Source organism: Conger conger, chromosome 4 (genome assembly GCF_963514075.1).
Source record: "Conger conger chromosome 4, fConCon1.1, whole genome shotgun sequence".
Classification (NCBI taxonomy): domain Eukaryota; kingdom Metazoa; phylum Chordata; class Actinopteri; order Anguilliformes; family Congridae; genus Conger; species Conger conger.
Genome location: NC_083763.1, coordinates 37,711,885 through 37,731,074, shown reverse-complemented (window position 1 = coordinate 37,731,074; position 19,190 = coordinate 37,711,885). Strand labels below are relative to the sequence as shown.

General features: G+C 39.8%; 2 protein-coding genes across 7 annotated transcripts in view; both read right to left on the bottom strand.

Annotated features, from left to right (window-relative positions):
* Nucleotides 1-1,086: 1,086 nt before the first annotated feature.
* On the bottom strand, nucleotides 1,087-2,857 carry LOC133126609 (small ribosomal subunit protein uS2m-like). Its single transcript, XM_061238954.1, has 2 exons — nucleotides 2,381-2,857; nucleotides 1,087-1,095 (listed from the first exon to the last, which is right to left on the bottom strand). Exons 1-2 carry the CDS (start codon nucleotides 2,855-2,857, stop codon nucleotides 1,087-1,089), a joined length of 486 nt encoding a protein of 161 aa, XP_061094938.1.
* A 3,748-nt stretch (nucleotides 2,858-6,605) lies between these two features.
* ccdc191 (coiled-coil domain containing 191) overlaps nucleotides 6,606-19,190 on the bottom strand; it is an 80,613-nt gene continuing 68,028 nt past the window's right edge. For 2 of the 6 annotated variants that reach the window (XM_061237502.1, XM_061237505.1), the window contains exons 14-16: nucleotides 14,636-14,788; nucleotides 8,786-8,940; nucleotides 6,606-7,039 (exon numbers count right to left, since the gene is read on the bottom strand). In XM_061237502.1, the coding sequence (XP_061093486.1) occupies nucleotides 6,871-7,039; nucleotides 8,786-8,940; nucleotides 14,636-14,788 (477 nt within the window). In that variant the 3' untranslated portion in view covers nucleotides 6,606-6,870. Of the gene's footprint in view, nucleotides 7,040-8,019; nucleotides 8,094-8,785; nucleotides 8,941-14,635; nucleotides 14,829-19,190 lie in introns of those variants that run through there. The other 4 variants (XM_061237503.1, XM_061237506.1, XR_009708465.1 and 1 more) reach the window with 4 other exon arrangements.

Here is a 19,190-nt window from a genome sequence, read left to right as displayed (position 1 = left end):
CCTACAACTCATCCAGAATGCTGCAGCCCGTCTGGTATTCAATGTTCCCAGACATTCACATGTCACCCCCCTGCTCAGCAACCTCCACTGGCAGCCTGTTATGGCTTGCATCAAATTTAAAACTTTGGTGCTCGCATACCAGGCAGTTAAAGGATCAGCCCCTGTGTATATTCAATCCCTTATCAAGACCTATACACGTTACATTACATTACATTATTGGCATTTGGCAGACGCTCTTATCCAGAGCGACGTACAACAAAGACACCAACAAGACCCCTCCGTTCTGCCACTTCGTGCAGTCTGGGGCCTCTCCCTCGCCACACCTGCACTTCACGCTCACGACTGCTGTCTGTCCTGGTCCCATGGTGGTGGAATGACCTCCCGGTGAATGTCAGAATGGCAGAGTCTCTGACCTCCTTCAAGCGCAGACTGAAGACCCATCTCTTCAGGCTACACCTTTCCCTCCCCAACTCACAATCACTGTGATTAGCCTTAGACCGTAATGGCACTTATGTATAGATATTGTTACTTGTATAGGTATTGTTGTTTTTATTGGCTGTTGTTGTATTCTAGCTGCCAACAGTGGTATGCTAGTTTGAATGTTGATTGTACTCTTCAAGGGTTCTGAATTTCTGTATGTTTACACTAGGACTCGGAACTGTACTGTCCTCTCAGGCCTACTTTTGCACTTGTTCTTGTGATTGATTTGCACTTTGTTGTACATCGCTCTGGATAAGAGCGTCTGCTAAATACCACGTAATGTAATGTAATGTAAAAGAGACCCAACATCTCTCCGCAGCCTGCAGGAACACCAACACCAGGCGATGCAGGCTGTCAGCATCACAGACATGGGATTGAGCTGACCTGACAGAGCTGCTGAAGGAGCTAACCTCTGGTAGTAGTAGAACCATGAATGGTCCAATTCTGATATTTTTAATGTTTTTTTTAATTAAATTTTATTCAACTTGAAGCATGTGGTGTCCAAACGTGATTGGGGTCAATGGGAAAACCCTTACCCATAGGGGGTTACTGGTCCAAAAGCAGCATAAACATAAAATGTCAAAATGTGAACAAAGAAAAATGGACCTATTGGTACTGGGAAATGACACAAGCAGCATAAAACGTCCAAACGACATGTTTCGATGGGCAATGCCACAAGCAGCACAAAACATCCAACAGATATATGATTTAATGGGCAATGACAGAAACAGCATGAAACAGTACAGCCGTTGGCATTGGCAATTCTATCATGTTGGCATTGACAGTTCTAGCATGTTTTAGATGTCATAAAAGTGACATTGAATGACATGAAAGTGTCCATTGCAACAGTTTAATGCAAAAATAATTCCAATGAATTCCAGTACAGAGCTGACTATTCCAATGTGTTTCATTGAAAAGTAACCATAGTGGAAAATGAGTGGAGATATATTGGAATTGGGATGATGGGTACAGGAAGGTCACAGGGTCACCAAAAATCTATCAGTGGTACAGAGACAGCATGTAAAATCCCCAAGCTCTAGGACTTTTCCAAGTGGTGTCCAATAGCTATTTGTGAAATTAAAGGAATATATTAGACTCTTGGTGCAGAACAAGCATGTGAATTTTCTAAGCCCTGGCTTTCTTAAAAAGATAACCCTAACCCTAGCTGAAATTGAGCAGAAAGTGCCCATACTGTCACACTATGAGTGATTTGGTTGACAGGTCACTCAAGTGTACTAGGCTAAGGGACGGGCTAGAGCTTCTTCTTGTTTCCTCATTGTGATCTCGTGCAGCTACAAATTTTCTGTTGAAGGGAATAGCAATACACAATATAACATTTACAGTATAAATTATTGTTTAAGTTCCTGTGGTTGTGCAATGAGACTGATAATTATTACGTGTTATTTTTCATTTGGTTTTGCTAGTTATATATACTAGCGTATATCTTTCTCATTTGCTAGCTTACCAGCTATCGATCATCTCTCAATAAATATATCATTAGCAATAGCCATCCAGAGTAAACAACATATTTGCCATACCCGGCCCTTGTGATAATTATAGAGTAACGATAAACTGCTGTAAAATCCCCCCTGCATATACCAGTTCTGTACAGGGCGGCCTGTTGCGTAGTGTTGAAGGCACATGACTGGGACCCGCAAGGTTGGTGGTTCGATCCCCGGTGCAGCCACAATAAGATCCGCACAGCCGTTGGGCCCTTGAGCAAGGGCCTTAACCCTGCTTTGCTCCAGATTGTCTCCTGCTTAGTCTAATCAACTGTACGTTGCTCTGGATAAGAGCGACTTGATAGGAGGCAGCATAGGGCCCAGCATGTGGGGCAACATGGCTCAGGCAGTAAGCGCAGTCGTCTGGCAGTCGCAGGGTTGCCGGTTCGATCCCCCACCCGGGCTGTGTCGAAGTCGAAGTGAGGGGTGACCAAGTGAGTCTTCACAAGAGCCCCATGTTCTCGTGAGCCAGGTCTGGTGACGCCATGCAACAACTCCATCTGCTTCCTCTTCTCCTTGGCATGGTTAATGGTCATCTTGAACAGCTTGCAGTAGAGCTCCACGGAGGAGGGCGTGTCGTCACTGCCGGGGACGGGGTAAGTAACCAGGCTGGGGTTGCAGTCCGAGTCCAGCACACCCACAGTGGGGATGTTCATCTTTGCAGCATCTCGGATGGCCACGTGCTGCTGGAATACATTATTGAGGGTGTTGAGGAAGATCATGAGGTCAGGGAGACGGACGCCTGGGCCGTACTGAACATGCGCGTTGGTAAGCAGGCCGCCTTGCCAGAAGCGCGTATGGGTGTACTCCCCACATTCCCGGGCAGTATTCTCTATCAGGTGGCTGATCTGCCTAGCAAGATGTCCTGATGCCATGCCGATCTTCTTACATTCCCACTTTGTGGTTGCAGCTAAACAAGAACTGTTTTGAAAAATGTCATGCAAAACTTTGAGGTGTTTGCGAATGCATCTTCATTGTACGTAGTTTGTGTAGTTTCAATAAATTACTGAATCAAAAAATGTATTTGTTTGAAAAGCCTCCTTATCTGGCAGGACTGTATACCATATTAATTGAAGAAAGGCCATTAGCTCTCCCATTGTCAACTGGTGCTGAAAAATAGTAGTGACAACACTAGATTTTTTGTCACAAACAATATTTTGTCATCTCTTGATACCTATACCTAGATTAACAAATTTCAGTGATTCAGTGTTACAATAGATTAGTATGTGATTTTAGAGCATTACTGCACATTTTCAAAACTACTATTAACAATTTGTGTGATTCTAGAGCAATTTACAACCAACATATGATTCTGACCTAATTATTGCCATAATATTGAGTTTGTGCTGAAAACAAGGATATGAACACTTTGGAATCACTGTATATAAAATTGATTAAGATGACACAAATATCAGAGCATGGCACAGCCACCAGTTTTCCTCATTTTTCCCTCAGACTCCAGAGGTTTAATCATACCTAACGCGCCCAGATAGCAAGTAACTCCGGACCGGATCTGTGCTGGTACCATCTGACGGGCCAGAAGCGGGGAAAATCTGGCCTGGAATCACTTGCTGTCTGGGCGGTAACTTACTAAATATACATACTGCTATTATGTTTATTCCATTATCATTGGGTCTTTTGGCCCAGCAACATTCTTAGCAATAAACAACTCTCTGAAATAAGTGACATGCAGTTAAGTTAGATAGGCTACCTGTGAACAAATAATAATACATTTCCATCATTAGGCTAGCTAACTTGTATAGTTACACATTAGCATTTTATCTAGCTTGTGTGATCAACATGTCAGCGTTTTATTCACTATTTCAATTAAATAACGTGATCTCAATACCTACTGTCCACGCCAAGGTTCTTCCACAGCAATGGTCTTCCAAGCATAATTTTTAAGGTGTTTGTCCCTGTACTCTTTTTTAAAAACATTGTATAAAATCTGGTTGGATTGCAACATCATCATGAGTTATTCCTCCATTTTTCTACACTGAAACTCGGCGGAACAATTATTTAAGACATGGTATCATATCAGTAGGACAAATATGAGATTCTGATTGGCTGTTGATAGGAGATGCCTGCAAAAAATTAAGCCATGGGCAACTTTTATCGGGCAACTTTTGTTGCTCAGTTGCCCAGTCGCTCAGCTTCATTGAAAATGAATGGACTTCCGGCAACTGTTCAACGAAATCGCTCAGTGTGACCACGGGGTTAGAGGTCAAGTCTGAGAGGATCTGAGAGGACAAATTTCACATGTAAAAAATGTAAAAAAGTTTTCTTAGTCAAAAGGATATTTTATTCTTAGTCCCAAACTGTGCCACCACGTCAAATCTCTGGTTCCTAGCACTTTTGCAAGTTGTGTCCAATAGCCATATGTGAAAACATGAATGGAATATTCATTCAGTGGATTTTAGAGTACAGGAAGGTTGAGGGTATCAGGTTGAGGTGCACAATCAGCAGGCAAAAGCATGCAAAATATTTTATATGTGGTGTCCAATAGCCATATGTGAAAATGAATTGGATTTATTGCAACGAACAGGGATTTTGCATGTTTTCTAAAGGCATGTTTATTCTACATGGCAAAATTAGGTATGAAACAATACCTATGCATCAAGATGAGTATGAATATGCAGCGGTATAGAAGTTAGCTTTACCAGAAATACCAAAAAATGGCACATGACATGTTTGTGAAGGCTGCTCACTTTAGGATTCTGGTCAAGTAGGAAAGTCCCCTCTCTGGGCCGAAAAGTTATATCATGTCATATTGGACACACCACATCTTGGCCTATGAATATGCTATTTTAATAGCTTTACAGGCCAGCCTGAACTTACTGTCATGAAGGAAATGAATGGAGGGAATTGTTACAGGTTGATAAATTCTATCTCAGCCTAGCAAGCTGCTATTTTGAAACAGATTGTTTTTTTTGTTTTTTTGACTTTACCGGTATAACCACTATAAACAGAATGAGAATACCTGTTTCAAAATAGAACCATCCTTGGCCAAAATATGGTGTGTCCAATAGCCATATGTGAGGTCCCATTCATTCATATTTTAAGGGGGAGCCCAATTGTAATATATATGAATAGGGTTGTTTGTTACTTTCCTTTCCCCATTGCCTGCTAACCTGTGAATGACTATATCCTATCACTTTCCAAGCTCCTCCTGAGTCCTTTTGACCTGTTGTGTCAATATACCAGACGGTCGCAGGCCACTAACACTACTTACTTCCACAGTTCCGAGTGGACACAGCAGGCAGTATTATTATATATATAAATATATAACTTTAAAATAGAAGATCTGAACATACTAGTCCAATTTTAATACAAATTAGTCAGTCTCCTTCAGAGGAGATGTGATTTAAGCAATTTTAAGAAAGAGAGAAGTTTTCTACATTTCTTAATCGATCGACACCATTACAATTTTATTTTATTCGGACCAACATGCCCGACAATGTTATATAAGTTGTAAAAGAAACTGTCTTTCTAAAGAGGAGAGTCCTCTGATCATGGTAGTCTAGGTTTCATGCAAATTGGTCAGTTTCGTCAAGGATGTCATTTCAAAAACTCTAACCAGATGCACTTTAATGGTCCAAGAGACTCTTTTGTTCAGCGTGAGGAGGACTCTGATGAATGTCTTTCTACAACAAATGATTCAACAGTTATGATTGTTTAAATACTTCACTGAATGCTTTCGTGCCATCAATGAGCCAATTTGTGAAAAATGATTTGTAGACTGTATATTTCTGACAATAGAAGAACAGCTGTCATTAAACAACAATATTTTATAATAGAGCACCAGTATTATGTCATATTAAAATGTATAATCGCAGAAGCATACAACTACGCCAATAGCGAATATGTTTGAAAACACAAACTTTTCGCTTGGAACTCCAACTTGTACGGTAAGTCAAAGACATTGCTTGGGCCTGTTGTCAGACTTGGGAGGACTAATTAGTCCAAATATTTAACGAAATGTCACATATTTATGCAAAAATTATAATTTAAAAATGTGAACGGTAGATTTGATGTTCAGGAACGCGATTCTGGTATTTTTGGAATTTTGACCAGATGGTGATTGCAATAAAATTGAGTTTAGGTAAATCTTTTTTTATCTTGTCTTCAATTTCAGTTTAGTTTTAGTTAGATTAAAGAACAGGTTTGCCCTTTTTTTTCCGCTAGTACTGATTTTACCAAATACCTTGAAATTGGAATTATTATTAGTTTTCTTATGCTAATCCACATGACACATCCAATTTACAAACAATTTACACTCATAATCTGATACCTGGAATAGATTTGAAAAATTGAAGGTCTGCACATGTCTCATGTATCCCACATTGGTTTTTCATTGGAACTTTTAAGAAGAAAAATAAGAATTCAAGATTTTAAAAAAAATATTCTGCATTTGCGGCAGACTTCCATACCAGCGTGCATTTCAATATGGAAACTTACTTATTTTATTCCCTAATAACAAGTTATTATTTTTATAAACCATAGCATGTGATGGGTCACTGGTTAAACCATTTAATTTAGTTGGTCATAACCCTGCGTGTGACTGTCAGACAAGCATATGGTCAGATATGCTTTTCATTGGATAGATAGACTTGTGCAATGAAAAACAGTTTTTTAAAACCTTTATTCTGACAGAATCAAGCTGATAAAAAGTGATAGGTCATTTCAAGAAAGTCTGCATGTGTGAACTGTCTCATCAGTGGGCTTTGACAGTTTTTATTTGACAATTAATATGTGACGTACAGTAAATAAGGAGCTTTTCATCACTTCAGTTCTGTTAGAGGACCTACTCTGCCTCTCAGAGTTAGCCATGCCGACAATCCCACGTTTTCACTCCTCATGAACCCCTCCTGCAATCCTGTCTTGTTGCTCAGAGTGCTGGTGATCCCCATGCCTCCACTGCTGATGAGCGGTGGAAGTCTGGCAGGATCTCAGCCACTCTGCGACGGAGCAGATCCCGACGCTCTTCTCTCCCTCTTTCTTCCCGCAGCAAACGAGGTAGCTCCTGCCATGCACAGAAACACTTCTGCTTCATGCGCCTGCAAAGAAAAGAGACACAGGAAACCCTACAGCATTCAAACACACACACATGCGCACACCAGTGGCAGCTGGTAGCCAGACACCAATACTCACCTCCAACCTCTATAATTATTCCTTGTTAATAAGGAAAGACAAAGCAATGCCAATATTAAAATAAAGGTTTTTGTATATACAGTAGGGTGCATAAATTTGGGCACCCCTGGTTTAATGACTGTTGCAATTAATCTGTATGTGATCGAAGGCAACCTCTAAATGGTTGAGTTCAACATGAGACCTTTCTGCACATTTTAAAGCAAGATTGCTCTTTATTTTCATTTTTTACTGATTATAAATGATTAAAAAAAGGAAAAGGGCCCTGTGTAAAAGTGTGGGAACCCTTTTGGATTATTCTTTGTCACTTTTTAAAAAGATGATTACTAAAGCCCAGACGCAGGTGATTTAATCGTAAGGGCTTCAATGAGTCCGGTGAGTATAATTCCAGGGCTGAACTTTTTATTCTGACACATAAGTGTTAACAAACATGGGTTCATCTAAACAGCTGTTCAAGGATTTCAGAATGAAGATGGTTCATTTCCACCAAGAAGGAGAAGGCTACAAAAATGATCTTCAACTACCTATTTCCACTTTCAGAAACATTATTAGAAAATGGAAGATAAATGGAAAAGTCAAGGCAAGGTCTGGAAGAGATTTCAAAGAGAATGGTGAGAAATGCTCAGAAGAACCCACACAGAAAAGGAGTGCAACCACAGGTCTAGCTGTTCACAGGACAACAATACAACATACTTTAAACAACAAAGACCTACATGGCCGAGTTGCCAGGAAGAATGACCTCAACACAAAATTAAGCATCTGAAGTATGCAAAAGAGAACATTGGAACAATGTGCTTTGGACTAGCAAAACCAAAATAGTACTTTTTTGGCCACCACCAAAGAAGGTATTTTGGAGAAAAAAGGGTGAAGCCTTTGAAGAGAAGAACACCTTGCCAACTGTGAAGCATGGAGGTGGATCCATTATGCTTTGGGGTTCTGTGGCAGCTGGGGGTACAGGAAATACTGTGTGAATGGAAGAAAGAATGGATTCCACCAAATATCAGTCAAGACATTGAAGTTTAAGAGAGGTTTGGTATTACAGCAAGACAATGATCCAAAGCATACCTCAAAATCAAGCTCATAAATATTCTTCGGCCTCCTTGCATGTACGGCATGTTTGAGATCTCTCCACAGATTTTCAATAATAAGTCTGAGGACTGTGGTGGCCATTCCAAAACCTTCATCTGTCTTTCCTGAAGGTTTTGGAATGGCCACCACAGTCCTCAGACTTATTACTGAAAATCTGTGGAGAGATCTCAAACATGCCGTACATGCAAGGAGGCCGAAGAATATTTATGAGCTTGAGGTGTTCTGCCAGGAAGAATGGGGAGAAATTCCAAAAGCGTCTTAGCTAAAGGAAGCGTTTACAACCTGTTATAGTTGCCCGAGGACGAGTTACAAAATACTAATTGACAGGATTCCAAAACTTTTTTATTAGTTTGAAATAAAAAATGTAAATTTAAAGTAATCTTGCTTTAAATGTGAAGAAATGTGCCATGTTTAACATTGTACCATTTAGAGGTCAGGTTCGCTTCTGTTCAATTCAATATTAACTGTAAAAGCTTTTGTCCAGGGGTATGCATGCATGCACGCACGCACGCACGCACGCACGCACGCACGCACGCACGCACGCACGCACACAAACACACACACACCTGAGCCAGTGTTCTTTGGCCTGCCTTTCTTTATCCCATGCTGCAAATCTTTCATTCGCCACATGATCCTGCAGCGACATCAAGGTCCTGTGCAGAATCCGAGTCTGGCAGAACTGCTCTGCCTGCATCTTCTGAACCACTGCGTACTCCTTCATCTGAGGCATAAATGATGAGTGCTTCAATACTACTACAAATGTACAATTTACCACAAACACTCAACCTACACAGAGCTGTGCATCTGTCAAGCCCCAACACATCTCTCTCCCACTTCAAACTTACTGCTCACAAACTGCATCTCAATACTTTACCTTTAGAAAGATATTCCTGTAGAGCAGTGGGGGCCCAGCCCCCCAAGGATTTCCACACGATTTTACATTTAAAAATAATAATTCTAAAATTAAAATGTTTAAATAAAATTCTGGCCTGAAAATTGTTAATAACATTAGTAAAAGGCAACTGTAGAGGCTATAAACATATAGCCATGTGTGTGATGGGGGAGGGGTCTCACGATACCAGTAGGCTACATTAGCTATCATTTCAAATTACAGTCATCAATGTCTGTCTTATACCAAGCAACGACCATGGACCATGCAAAATAGTGAAACCTGTTTTTTGGGGAAATATTTGAAAAATGTACAGGTGCAGGAATGGTTGATTCCATTAAGTGCCCTACTTACACATGTTGGAAAACAAACAATGACTATTATTTTTTAGTTCATTGTATTTATTGTACATATTTACAGTATCAAGGCTGCCAATAATTCTGGAAACTACAGTAGGCTAGCATATATACAGTCCATATGCAGCAAGACAATGACCCAAAACACACTGCCAACATAACAAATTAGTTCATTAGGGTGAAAAAGTGGAAGATTTTAGACTGGCCAAGTTAATCACTAGACCTTGACCCAATTCAGCATGCATTTCAGCTTCTGAAAAGGAATTTGAAGGGGAAAAACCCCCAAAAACAAACAAGTGAAAGTGGCTGCAGTAAAAGCCTGGAAAAGAATCACAAAAGAAGAATGCAACAGTTTGGTGATGTCAATGGGTCGCAGGCTTGATGCAGTTATTGCAAGCAAGGGATATGGTACTAAATATTAACGTATTTACGGTCATATACTTAAATACTCTCTATTCCAATACTTTTGGTCGCCTTTGTGTGGTCTCATACCAAAGGTGTTATGTTCTAAGTAATAACACACCTAGGTGTAAATACCAGGAATTAAAAGAACTCTTATCTCAACCCCAAATTTATTCAGTGTATTGTAAAAACAAAGGAATTGGCCTTGCTGTTCCACTACTTTCTGTATTTCATTGCAAACTAAAGGTTAGCAAACTCATTTTGTATTTCCACCTAGATTTCGGACTAAGGCGTGGATGCTCGGACCATGTAGGTCTGATCATCTGACTGTAATGCATCAGGTTGCTTATAGGTTACCTGTAACTCACGTTACCTAATATTCAGTTTGGTTTTAGGTCTGGTCTCACAGCAAGTTTGTTAATCCGGATAGCTGTCTAGCCAACTCCTGAATTATATTCAAAACAGGGGCTAAACTATAAACCTAGCAAATCATTCTCAAAGATCAAAGAACTAACCATGTAGGTGTGAATTAATAGGCTACGTAGAACACATCTTTTACTTTCAAATGACAGAATGATTCCACAGGATGGTTGGCAACACTAAATCAAACTATGATTACCTGCTCTACAGTCATTCATGGACAACAGTGCCTGAGTTGGCAGTGGCTCCAACATCTGTGTTGAAATTACGATATTGCAACAATTGAATTTTTTCACCCAAATTTTTCTTTTTCTTTTTTCTCTTTTTTTTAAAATGATTTTTTTCAGATTTTTTCCCTTTTTTCTCCCAATTTGGTAGCCTGTTGTACCCCGTCTAATTCAATTAGAGCTAGTATTAGATACACTGCCCACACCCCGTCCCTCGGCGGCCCTATGAGAGCGACACGCCTTCTTCAAGCCGTCTCGCCACAAACCGTGATTCCGAGGCAACCGAGGTGCTTTTTGTGCGGCGATCTACTAACCCTGCCAAGTCCCTCCCCCTGGAGCAGCGAGCCAATTATGCTGCTCCACGTGAGCCAGCCAAACTTGGCTTTTGGCAGGACCTAGAATCAAACCCCGGTCCCCGGTGTGCAACTGCAGCGAACTGCAACCGCAAGCCTGCTGCATCTTAGCCTGTTGCGCCACCGCTGCCCCTTTCACCAAAATTTTTCAAATAAAAATTGTTCACCGCTTTATGTTGATGCACAAAAATATATACACTATATTGCCAAAAGTATTCGCTCATCTGCCTTCATACGCATATGAACGTGAGTGACATCCCATTCTTAAACCATAGGATTTTATATGATGTCGGCCCACCCTTTGCAGCTATAACAGTTTCAACTCTTCTAGGAAGGCTTTCCACAAGGTTTAGGAGTGTGTTTATGGGAATTTTTGACCATTCTTCCAGAAGTGCATTTGTGAGGTCAGACACTGATGTTGGAAGAGAAGGCCTGGCTCGCAGTCTCCGCTCTAATTCATCCCAAAAGTGTTCTATTGGGTTGAGGTCAGGACTCTGTGCAGGCCAGTCAAGTTCTTCCACACCAAACTCGCTCATCCATGTCTTTATAGCCCTTGCTTTGTGCACTGGTGCGCAGTCATGTTGGAACAGGAAGGGGCCATCTCCAAACTGTTCCCACAAAGTTGGGAGCATGAAATTGTCCAAAATGTCTTGGTATGCTGAAGCATTAAGAGTTCCTTTCACTGGAACTAAGGGGCCGAGCCCAACTCCCGAAAAACAACCCCACACCATAATCCCCCCTCTACCAAACTTTACACTTGGCACAATGCAGTCAGACAAGTACCGTTCTCCTGGCAACTGCCAAACCCAGACTTGTCCATCAGATTGCCAGACGGAGAAGCGTGATTCGTCACTCCAGAGAACACGTCTCCACTGCTCTAGAGTCCAGTGGCGGCGTGCTTTACACCACCGCATCCAAAGCTTTGTATTGCGCTTGGTGATGTAAGGCTTGGATGCAGCTGCTCGGCCATGGAAACCCATTCCATGAAGCTCTCTACGCACTGTTCTTCAGCTAATCTGAAGATCACATGAAGTTTGGAGGTCTGTAGCTATTGACTCTTCAGAAAGTTGGCGACCTCTGCGCACTATGCGCCTCAGCATCCGCTGACTCCGCTCTGTGATTTTACGTGGCCAGCACTTTGTGGCTGAGTTGCTGTCTTTCCCAATCGCTTCCACTTTGTTATAGTACCACTAACAGTTCATTGTGGAATATTTAGTAGTGAGGAAATTTCACGACTTATTGCACAGGTGGCATCCTATCAGGGTACCACGCTGGAATTCACTGAGCTCCTGAGAGCGACCCATTCTTTCACAAATGTTTGTAGAAGTAGTCTGCATGCCTAGGTGCTTGATTTTATCCACCTGTGGCCATGGAAGTGATTGGAACACCTGAATTCAATGATTTGGATAGCTGAGTGAACACTTTTGGCAATATAGTGTATATATATACTTCGGTCACGCACTATTTGCCTGATATAATATGCTAACAGCAGGTTTATTTTACCATAGTTTACTGGTCTAATGATTTTACTTTTATGCCAATACAGTTCTCTGTACAATTTGATACATTTTTAAGCAACGGTAAACTTTTCCAATTCATTTTATATGACAATCGTGGTGGTGAGATTAACATGGTCCCTTTTTTGCTGAAAGCAGGGAATTTCCGCTTTCAAATTCCGACGGATAAACAGCCTACATTACATTACATTACATTAATGGCATTTTGCAGACACTCTTATCCAGAGCGACGTACAGTTGATTAGACTAAGCAGGAGACAATCCTCCCCTGGAGCAATGCAGGGTTAAGGGCCTTGCTCAAGGGCCCAACGGCTGTGCAGATCTTATTGTGGGTACACCGGGATTGGAACCACCGGCATTGTGGGTCCCAGTCATGTACCTTAACCACAACATTACAGGTCACCAAGCTGAATGATAATTTGCATGTCAATGAATAAACACGGATGAAGAAACTATACAATAGGCCAACAGTTACAGATTTAAAACACACAGAAATGATTTGATCACTATCGTACTTTAGCATTCAATTCCCGGCAGTGTTTTCATTCTTAACCCTCTGAAATGGCCACAGATTGCTAGTTTACAATGGAAACAGCATATTGTAATATTCTGTGCTGTCAGAATGTGAGGCAGAAGAGCCAATAGCAACCCGGAAGTATGCAGAATAAAGGTTTCTTTATTTTACAGTCCAGACAGAAATGGATCAATCGCCTGCAGAAAGTTGTAGGGTTATCCAAGACGGTGTCAAAGTCACAAGCAAAAGTTTGTTAATCAGCAGGCAGTCTGACCAGGCAGAGGTAAAAAAGGAGATCCAGGAATCGTGAAAACAGAATGCAGTCCGAAGTCAAAAAACAAAATATCAAAACGGAGACAAAATCAATAATCAGAAAACAAAAGTCGGGGTACATGAGAAGGGTCAATACACGGGTAAGGCAACCAAATAAACACTGGAGAGTCAGAGGTAAATACACAAACAGCTGAAACTAATGAATGACGAGCAGAACTACGAAAAGGGACAAAAAACATGAAAACGCCAAGGACATAGACATCTACTGAAACGAGAGGAATAACAGGCAGAACAGCCGAAGACTGATGTGCAGCATTTTTGAAGTAATGTATTACTACTTTGTTTATTTTTATGTAGATTAAATTATCATCTTTCACGTGATGCGCCTTCAAATGCTTTATAAGATTGCTGGTGTTGAAATTGGCAACACTAGTGCCACCCCTCTAAATGGGATCGGTGCATAGACACGCGTACTGGCTGATACCTGATCAAGCTTTTTGGGCTGTATTGGAGGCGTGTTGTTATCGGTATCTCTCCCAGCCAATCAAAATTGAGTATTTAACCAAGCTGTTGTATAAAATGGAATTGCAATCGCTAGTTTAACTCACACTCGGCATATAAACAAAAAACTTGCGCTGCTTACTTTATTGTAATGACCATAGACCTTGGCTGAAGAGTTATTACATTTATTTTTGAAATTTACTTTGGGTGCACCTTGATACATAGCTTCAGGGTGAAGTTCCAGGGTGAATTGCAGCAACAAACACCTATAAAAACTATTTACACCTCTCTCTTGTCTGTGTGCCCCCCCCCCCCCCCCCCCCAACACCATTGGCTGTGGCAATTAGAACCAATTTTCAACCAATGACCTTGAATTACTGTACAGCTGGGATTTACAATGGTCTTGTAACAATGATTTAACACAAAAATCTTACCTGTTGTACCTTTGACCATTGTATCCAACAATAAAATGTTAAACTGATTCTGAACATCATTATTCATTAAATGAGTTATCGCACAGAATATTTATGTATATTTGTAGTTTACTGTATCTTCAGATAGTAGGCTAGTTTTATAATAGTTCATGCACTTTTCTTCAAAGTTAGATATATATTAGAAATACGTCACTATGCTGGCCCCTACTGTTGGACATTGCAAGTATTTCAGACAGTGATGGAGTGCTCACATTTCCAGTCTGGTGGTGCGAAGTAGTGTGGAAAAACAAAAACATGCAGCACCTGGCAGATCTCCTGAGGCGGAAGCATCAAATGAAACATGACACCACTGTACATATAGGTTTGCTCCCCCAGTTGATAATTCAGCTCCCACCACCCTCGGCAAAATATTCCTGGCAATGCCACTGCTGCAGAGAAATTATATGATGGAGTACAATGTGACTGGATTCATATTTTGATCAATCAAATATAATTAAATTATAATCAAATTTTAGTGTGTGATTCTTCACCTTCAGCCAGAAGTGAAGAATCCTCCTCAGTAGAATGTGTTGGTACATGTGGGTAGCACGGGCCTCTTTCTCAGCCACAGACTTGCCTGCAGCTTGCAGCCAGATAAGGAGGAATCGTCTCTGGAGGGAGGCTCTGTACTGGGCCTGGGCCAGCTGGGTAAGACAGGAGAATGAGCCATGGATCATGAAGGCACTATAGGACAAATATATTTAATTATATTATATGTTATTATATCTATAAACCTGAGGAGATCCAGTGCAGCAGTGTAGGAGATGTGTGACCCGTTCTATCATAAACAGTCGGAAATGTCACAATGGACAATTTCACATAAATCAATGTTTATATAAAAAATGTTCAAGGCTTTCATCTTAATTTTGTAGAACAATATCTTTCATAATCTGTATATCATTATCCCATATTCAGAGTAAAAATATTGTTTTTAAAAGGGGTTAGGGTTTCACAGTGCTATGGTATGCCCAAATTCTACCCCAGACAAGCGATCACTGAAACTCTGCATTCTATTGCTTATTTAGTTAGAAAACAATACCATTTAGCTATCAGTAACAACAAGCAAATGAGCTATTACTAGTTAGCTAATTTACAAATATCCACCTGAAGCACAACGCTTGTAAAATAGCTACTATATTCGTATTGCCTATATTTTATCGTAAGTGGATATTTCTCAATTTGTCAAGCGAAAATTTTTTTGAAATGATTACCCCATCACTAATCCATCCAGATCAAACTGGATTTATCAAAGGAAGACTCTCTTCAAACAATATGCGTAGACTTTTCAATTTAATTCAAACATCGAATCAAAACAAAACTAAAACAATAATCCTTCACTAGATGCAGAAAAGGCATTTGACAGAGTAAATTGGACATTCCTGTTTAAAACACTCAACAAATTTGGCTTTGGAGAATCATTTATTCACTGGATAAAAATATTATATGATTCACCAATGGCCACAGTTTCTACTAACAGACTAACATCACAGAGTTTCACACTGCACAGGGACCAAGCAAGGATGCCCACTCTCACCAGCTTTATTCGCCTTGTTTATTGAACCACTAGCTGCTGCAATACGTCAAAACGATAAAATAAAGGGAATCCATACCCCCTCTACACACCAAAAAAATCAGCCTTTACGCAGAAGACATATTGCTCTACCTACAAGACCCATCAAACTCCCTGCATGAGGTCATCAGTCTCATTAATTAATTCTCTCAAATATCTGACTACACTATAAATTGGACAAAATCAACCATTTTACCCATAAATAGTGCTGACTGGAATGCTACATCTCAGAGCTCACCCCTCACTTCCACTAGCAATATTAAATATCTGGGTATAAATATTTCCACCAAGCTGTCAGAGTTGTTCCTCCTTAATTTCATTCCATTAATAAATACAATTGAAGATTATTTAAACCGTTGGACTAACTTACCACTACCTCTAATTGGCAGAATAGCAACTGTAAAAATGACCATACTACCAAAAATGAACTACCTCTTCAGAATGATTCCAACCCAGCCCACCACAAAATGGTTTAGTTCATTAAACACCACCACAAGTAAATTCTATTGGAAAAATAAAACCCCCCGGATCAAACTTTCTATCTTACAGAAACTCAAAACTCAAGGAGGACTGGAAGCCCCAAACTTTTATCAATACTATTTGGCAAACCAGCTAAACTACATCACAAACTGGATTCATCCAAACCAACAGGACAACCCATGGATAGAAATAGAACAATCAGAATGTAAAGAAATTTCCATCTACGATCTACCATTCCTCAGTGCCTCTATAAAACACCACAACTGCTTCAAAAACACTGTCATTTCAACAACTCTGAATGCCTGGTGGAAAATTTACAAAATCTTTAAATTCACAATGACCCCATGCAAATACATACAAATATATTGGGAAAGGGCAATACCTCCAGTACTTTAAATTAAAATCTGTTTTAAAATATAAAATTAAAATAATGAACAACTACTTACAACCACCTCCGCTAATGGATGAAATTAATAAAATAATCAACACCAAAATAATTATCTCCAAATTATACAAACTAATATCAACCACAGACCTAACAATATCCCTCCCCATCCAAGCCTGGGAAAAAGACTTATCACTCTGCTACAATTCAGACTTCTGGACTCAAATCTGTAGGAACACCTTCATGATGACCACCAATACTAACCTGCAACTAATACAATACAAGGTAATTCACAGAACTCATATCACCCACCAAAAGAGGTTTAAAATGGGATTTGTGGACTCAGACACTTGCACTCACTGAACTTTGACTACCCCAGATAATTACTTCCACTTGACCTGGCTCTGCCCGCCAAATCACCATCTCTGGAAACAAGTCACAGACCAAATATCTCTCATTATGAGCTGTAGCATTCCACTCTGCCCATCCCTCTGTCTACTAGGAGACCTCTCAACAATCAACCCACCAAATCAAAATACCAAACCTATACTCATTGCCCTAGCTATCGCCAAGAAAACCATCCTCTTAAACTGGAAAACAAGACACAAAATAAACATAACACAATGGTTTAATCTACTCAAAGAACACATACCCATTGGAACTAATTTCACACCAGCACCAAAGCTCACACGTGGCAAACATTTGGGGTCCTTTCATAAAATCATTCAATTTGCCTGTGGACTAATCCCCCAACCCCACCCTAACCAACATATACTCAGAAACTCCAGAAACACTTTCCATGCAATGCCATATCCCAATCCAACCCATCCATAATCATGCATTATTTTCCTTTTACTGTTCTTTTTTTGTATATCTATATATATATATATTTTCCTTTTGTATTTAAGAATGTGTTATTCATATTCATCATGTTCTTTTTATTTTATTTCATTTTTTCCCTCCCTTTTTCCATACTATCCATTCAAGGCTCCAATCAACAACCACTCACTTGTCCGCCAGTCTGTTCATCTTGAACCCGTTGGGTTGCGTGTTCATGTGTACACAAGTCTCTCTCTCTCTCTCTCTCTCTCTCTCTCTCTCTCTCTCTCTCTCTCTCTCTCTCTCTCTCTCTCTCTCTCTCTCTCTCTCTCTCTCTCTCTCTCTCTCTCTCTCTCTCTCTCTCTCTCTCTCTCTCTCTCTCTCTCTCTCTCTCACCAATGTATATATGTTTGTTTTTGTATTATTAAAAATAAAGTTGAGGGTGTTGGCGGGAATAAAAAAAATAATATATATGTATATATAATTAACTAGCTAACTATAGCTAATTTGCTTGTTGCTACTGATAACAAACTGGTATTGTTTTATAACTAGATATGGACTAGATATCGCCTGGATAATAAGCAATAGGATACAGAGTTTCAGTGATTGCTTTATACAGAGTGACGGCCCGACAAATGTACACTTTGAAACCCGAATTTAAGGACTATGAACACAGGCAGAGGGTGAATCAACATGTCAGTGAGCCTTTTTCAATGATAGGAAGGGATTTACAATGCTCTATTAACAATGTTTTAACACAGAAATCTTACCTATTGTACCTTCAGTAAGTTGAAAGTGAACTACCAAGATACTTTGAAGTATTCAAAAGTATACTAAAAGTTAACTTTAAGTGTACTTTAAAGTATCCTAAATATACTTAAAATTGGGCCAATTTAGTCTACTTAGTACAAAAACAAGTATATAACTAAGTAAACTAGCAGTATACTTAACATTTTCTCAAAAAAAGTATACTTGTGTACTTCAAGTATATATATATATATTTTTTTTCATAGGGGTAAACAATTTAATTAAGTCATTTCTACATGGTAAACAAAAATGTATATAAATACCCTTTAATACAATCTGAGCATGTGCACTTTAACCACATGTTAATTGCCACAAATCTAAAATTGTGGCAAATCACAGGCAAATCAAGATATAATGGGTCCCAAATATTATGGAGGGCACTGTATCATATTCTGTTGATTTATCAGGTGAATTAGTATTGAAAGCACGGAAATACAATAATGGTGACCATGCTGACAATGTATCAATGTGGTGTGCATTTCCAAAACCATTTAGGCTACCTTAGGCTATTTACGATCACCCGGCACCAATCGTGGGGAAAAAATATTTTGACAAGCTAAACCGTTCATTGCAGCTAATGGTCCCTATAGGTCTACTTATACTTGCAGTGACCAAGCACATGATCAACAACTGATTATCAATAACTGGAATGTCATATGGCATTAGGACATTCTAACTGTTTTTGCACAATTCAAATTAGAAATTAAAATACAAAATCACAATTACATTGGTCCACTGGACCTCTCTTGCAGGGTTTCAGTTCCTAGCAAAGGTTAACTGGACCTCTCCTGCGCAAAAATGATTTGTTTCCTCTCTGTTTTTTGAACGACTTTTGTCCACAATGGCGCCTCATACACCTTGCGTGAAGGGGTTAAGGCAAGTTTCCAAAGTACCATAAAAAGAGTGCAAGTGTAAGTGTAAGTGTAACAAATTTCACAAATAGTGTGCAGAAAATCTCCTGCGAGCCCCAGAACACATTTATGTT

Excerpts from the sequence above, each read along its gene's own strand:
- LOC133126609 (XM_061238954.1), bottom strand. The coding sequence starts at position 2,857 with ATGGCATCAGGACATCTTGCTAGGCAGATCAGCCACCTGATAGAGAAT.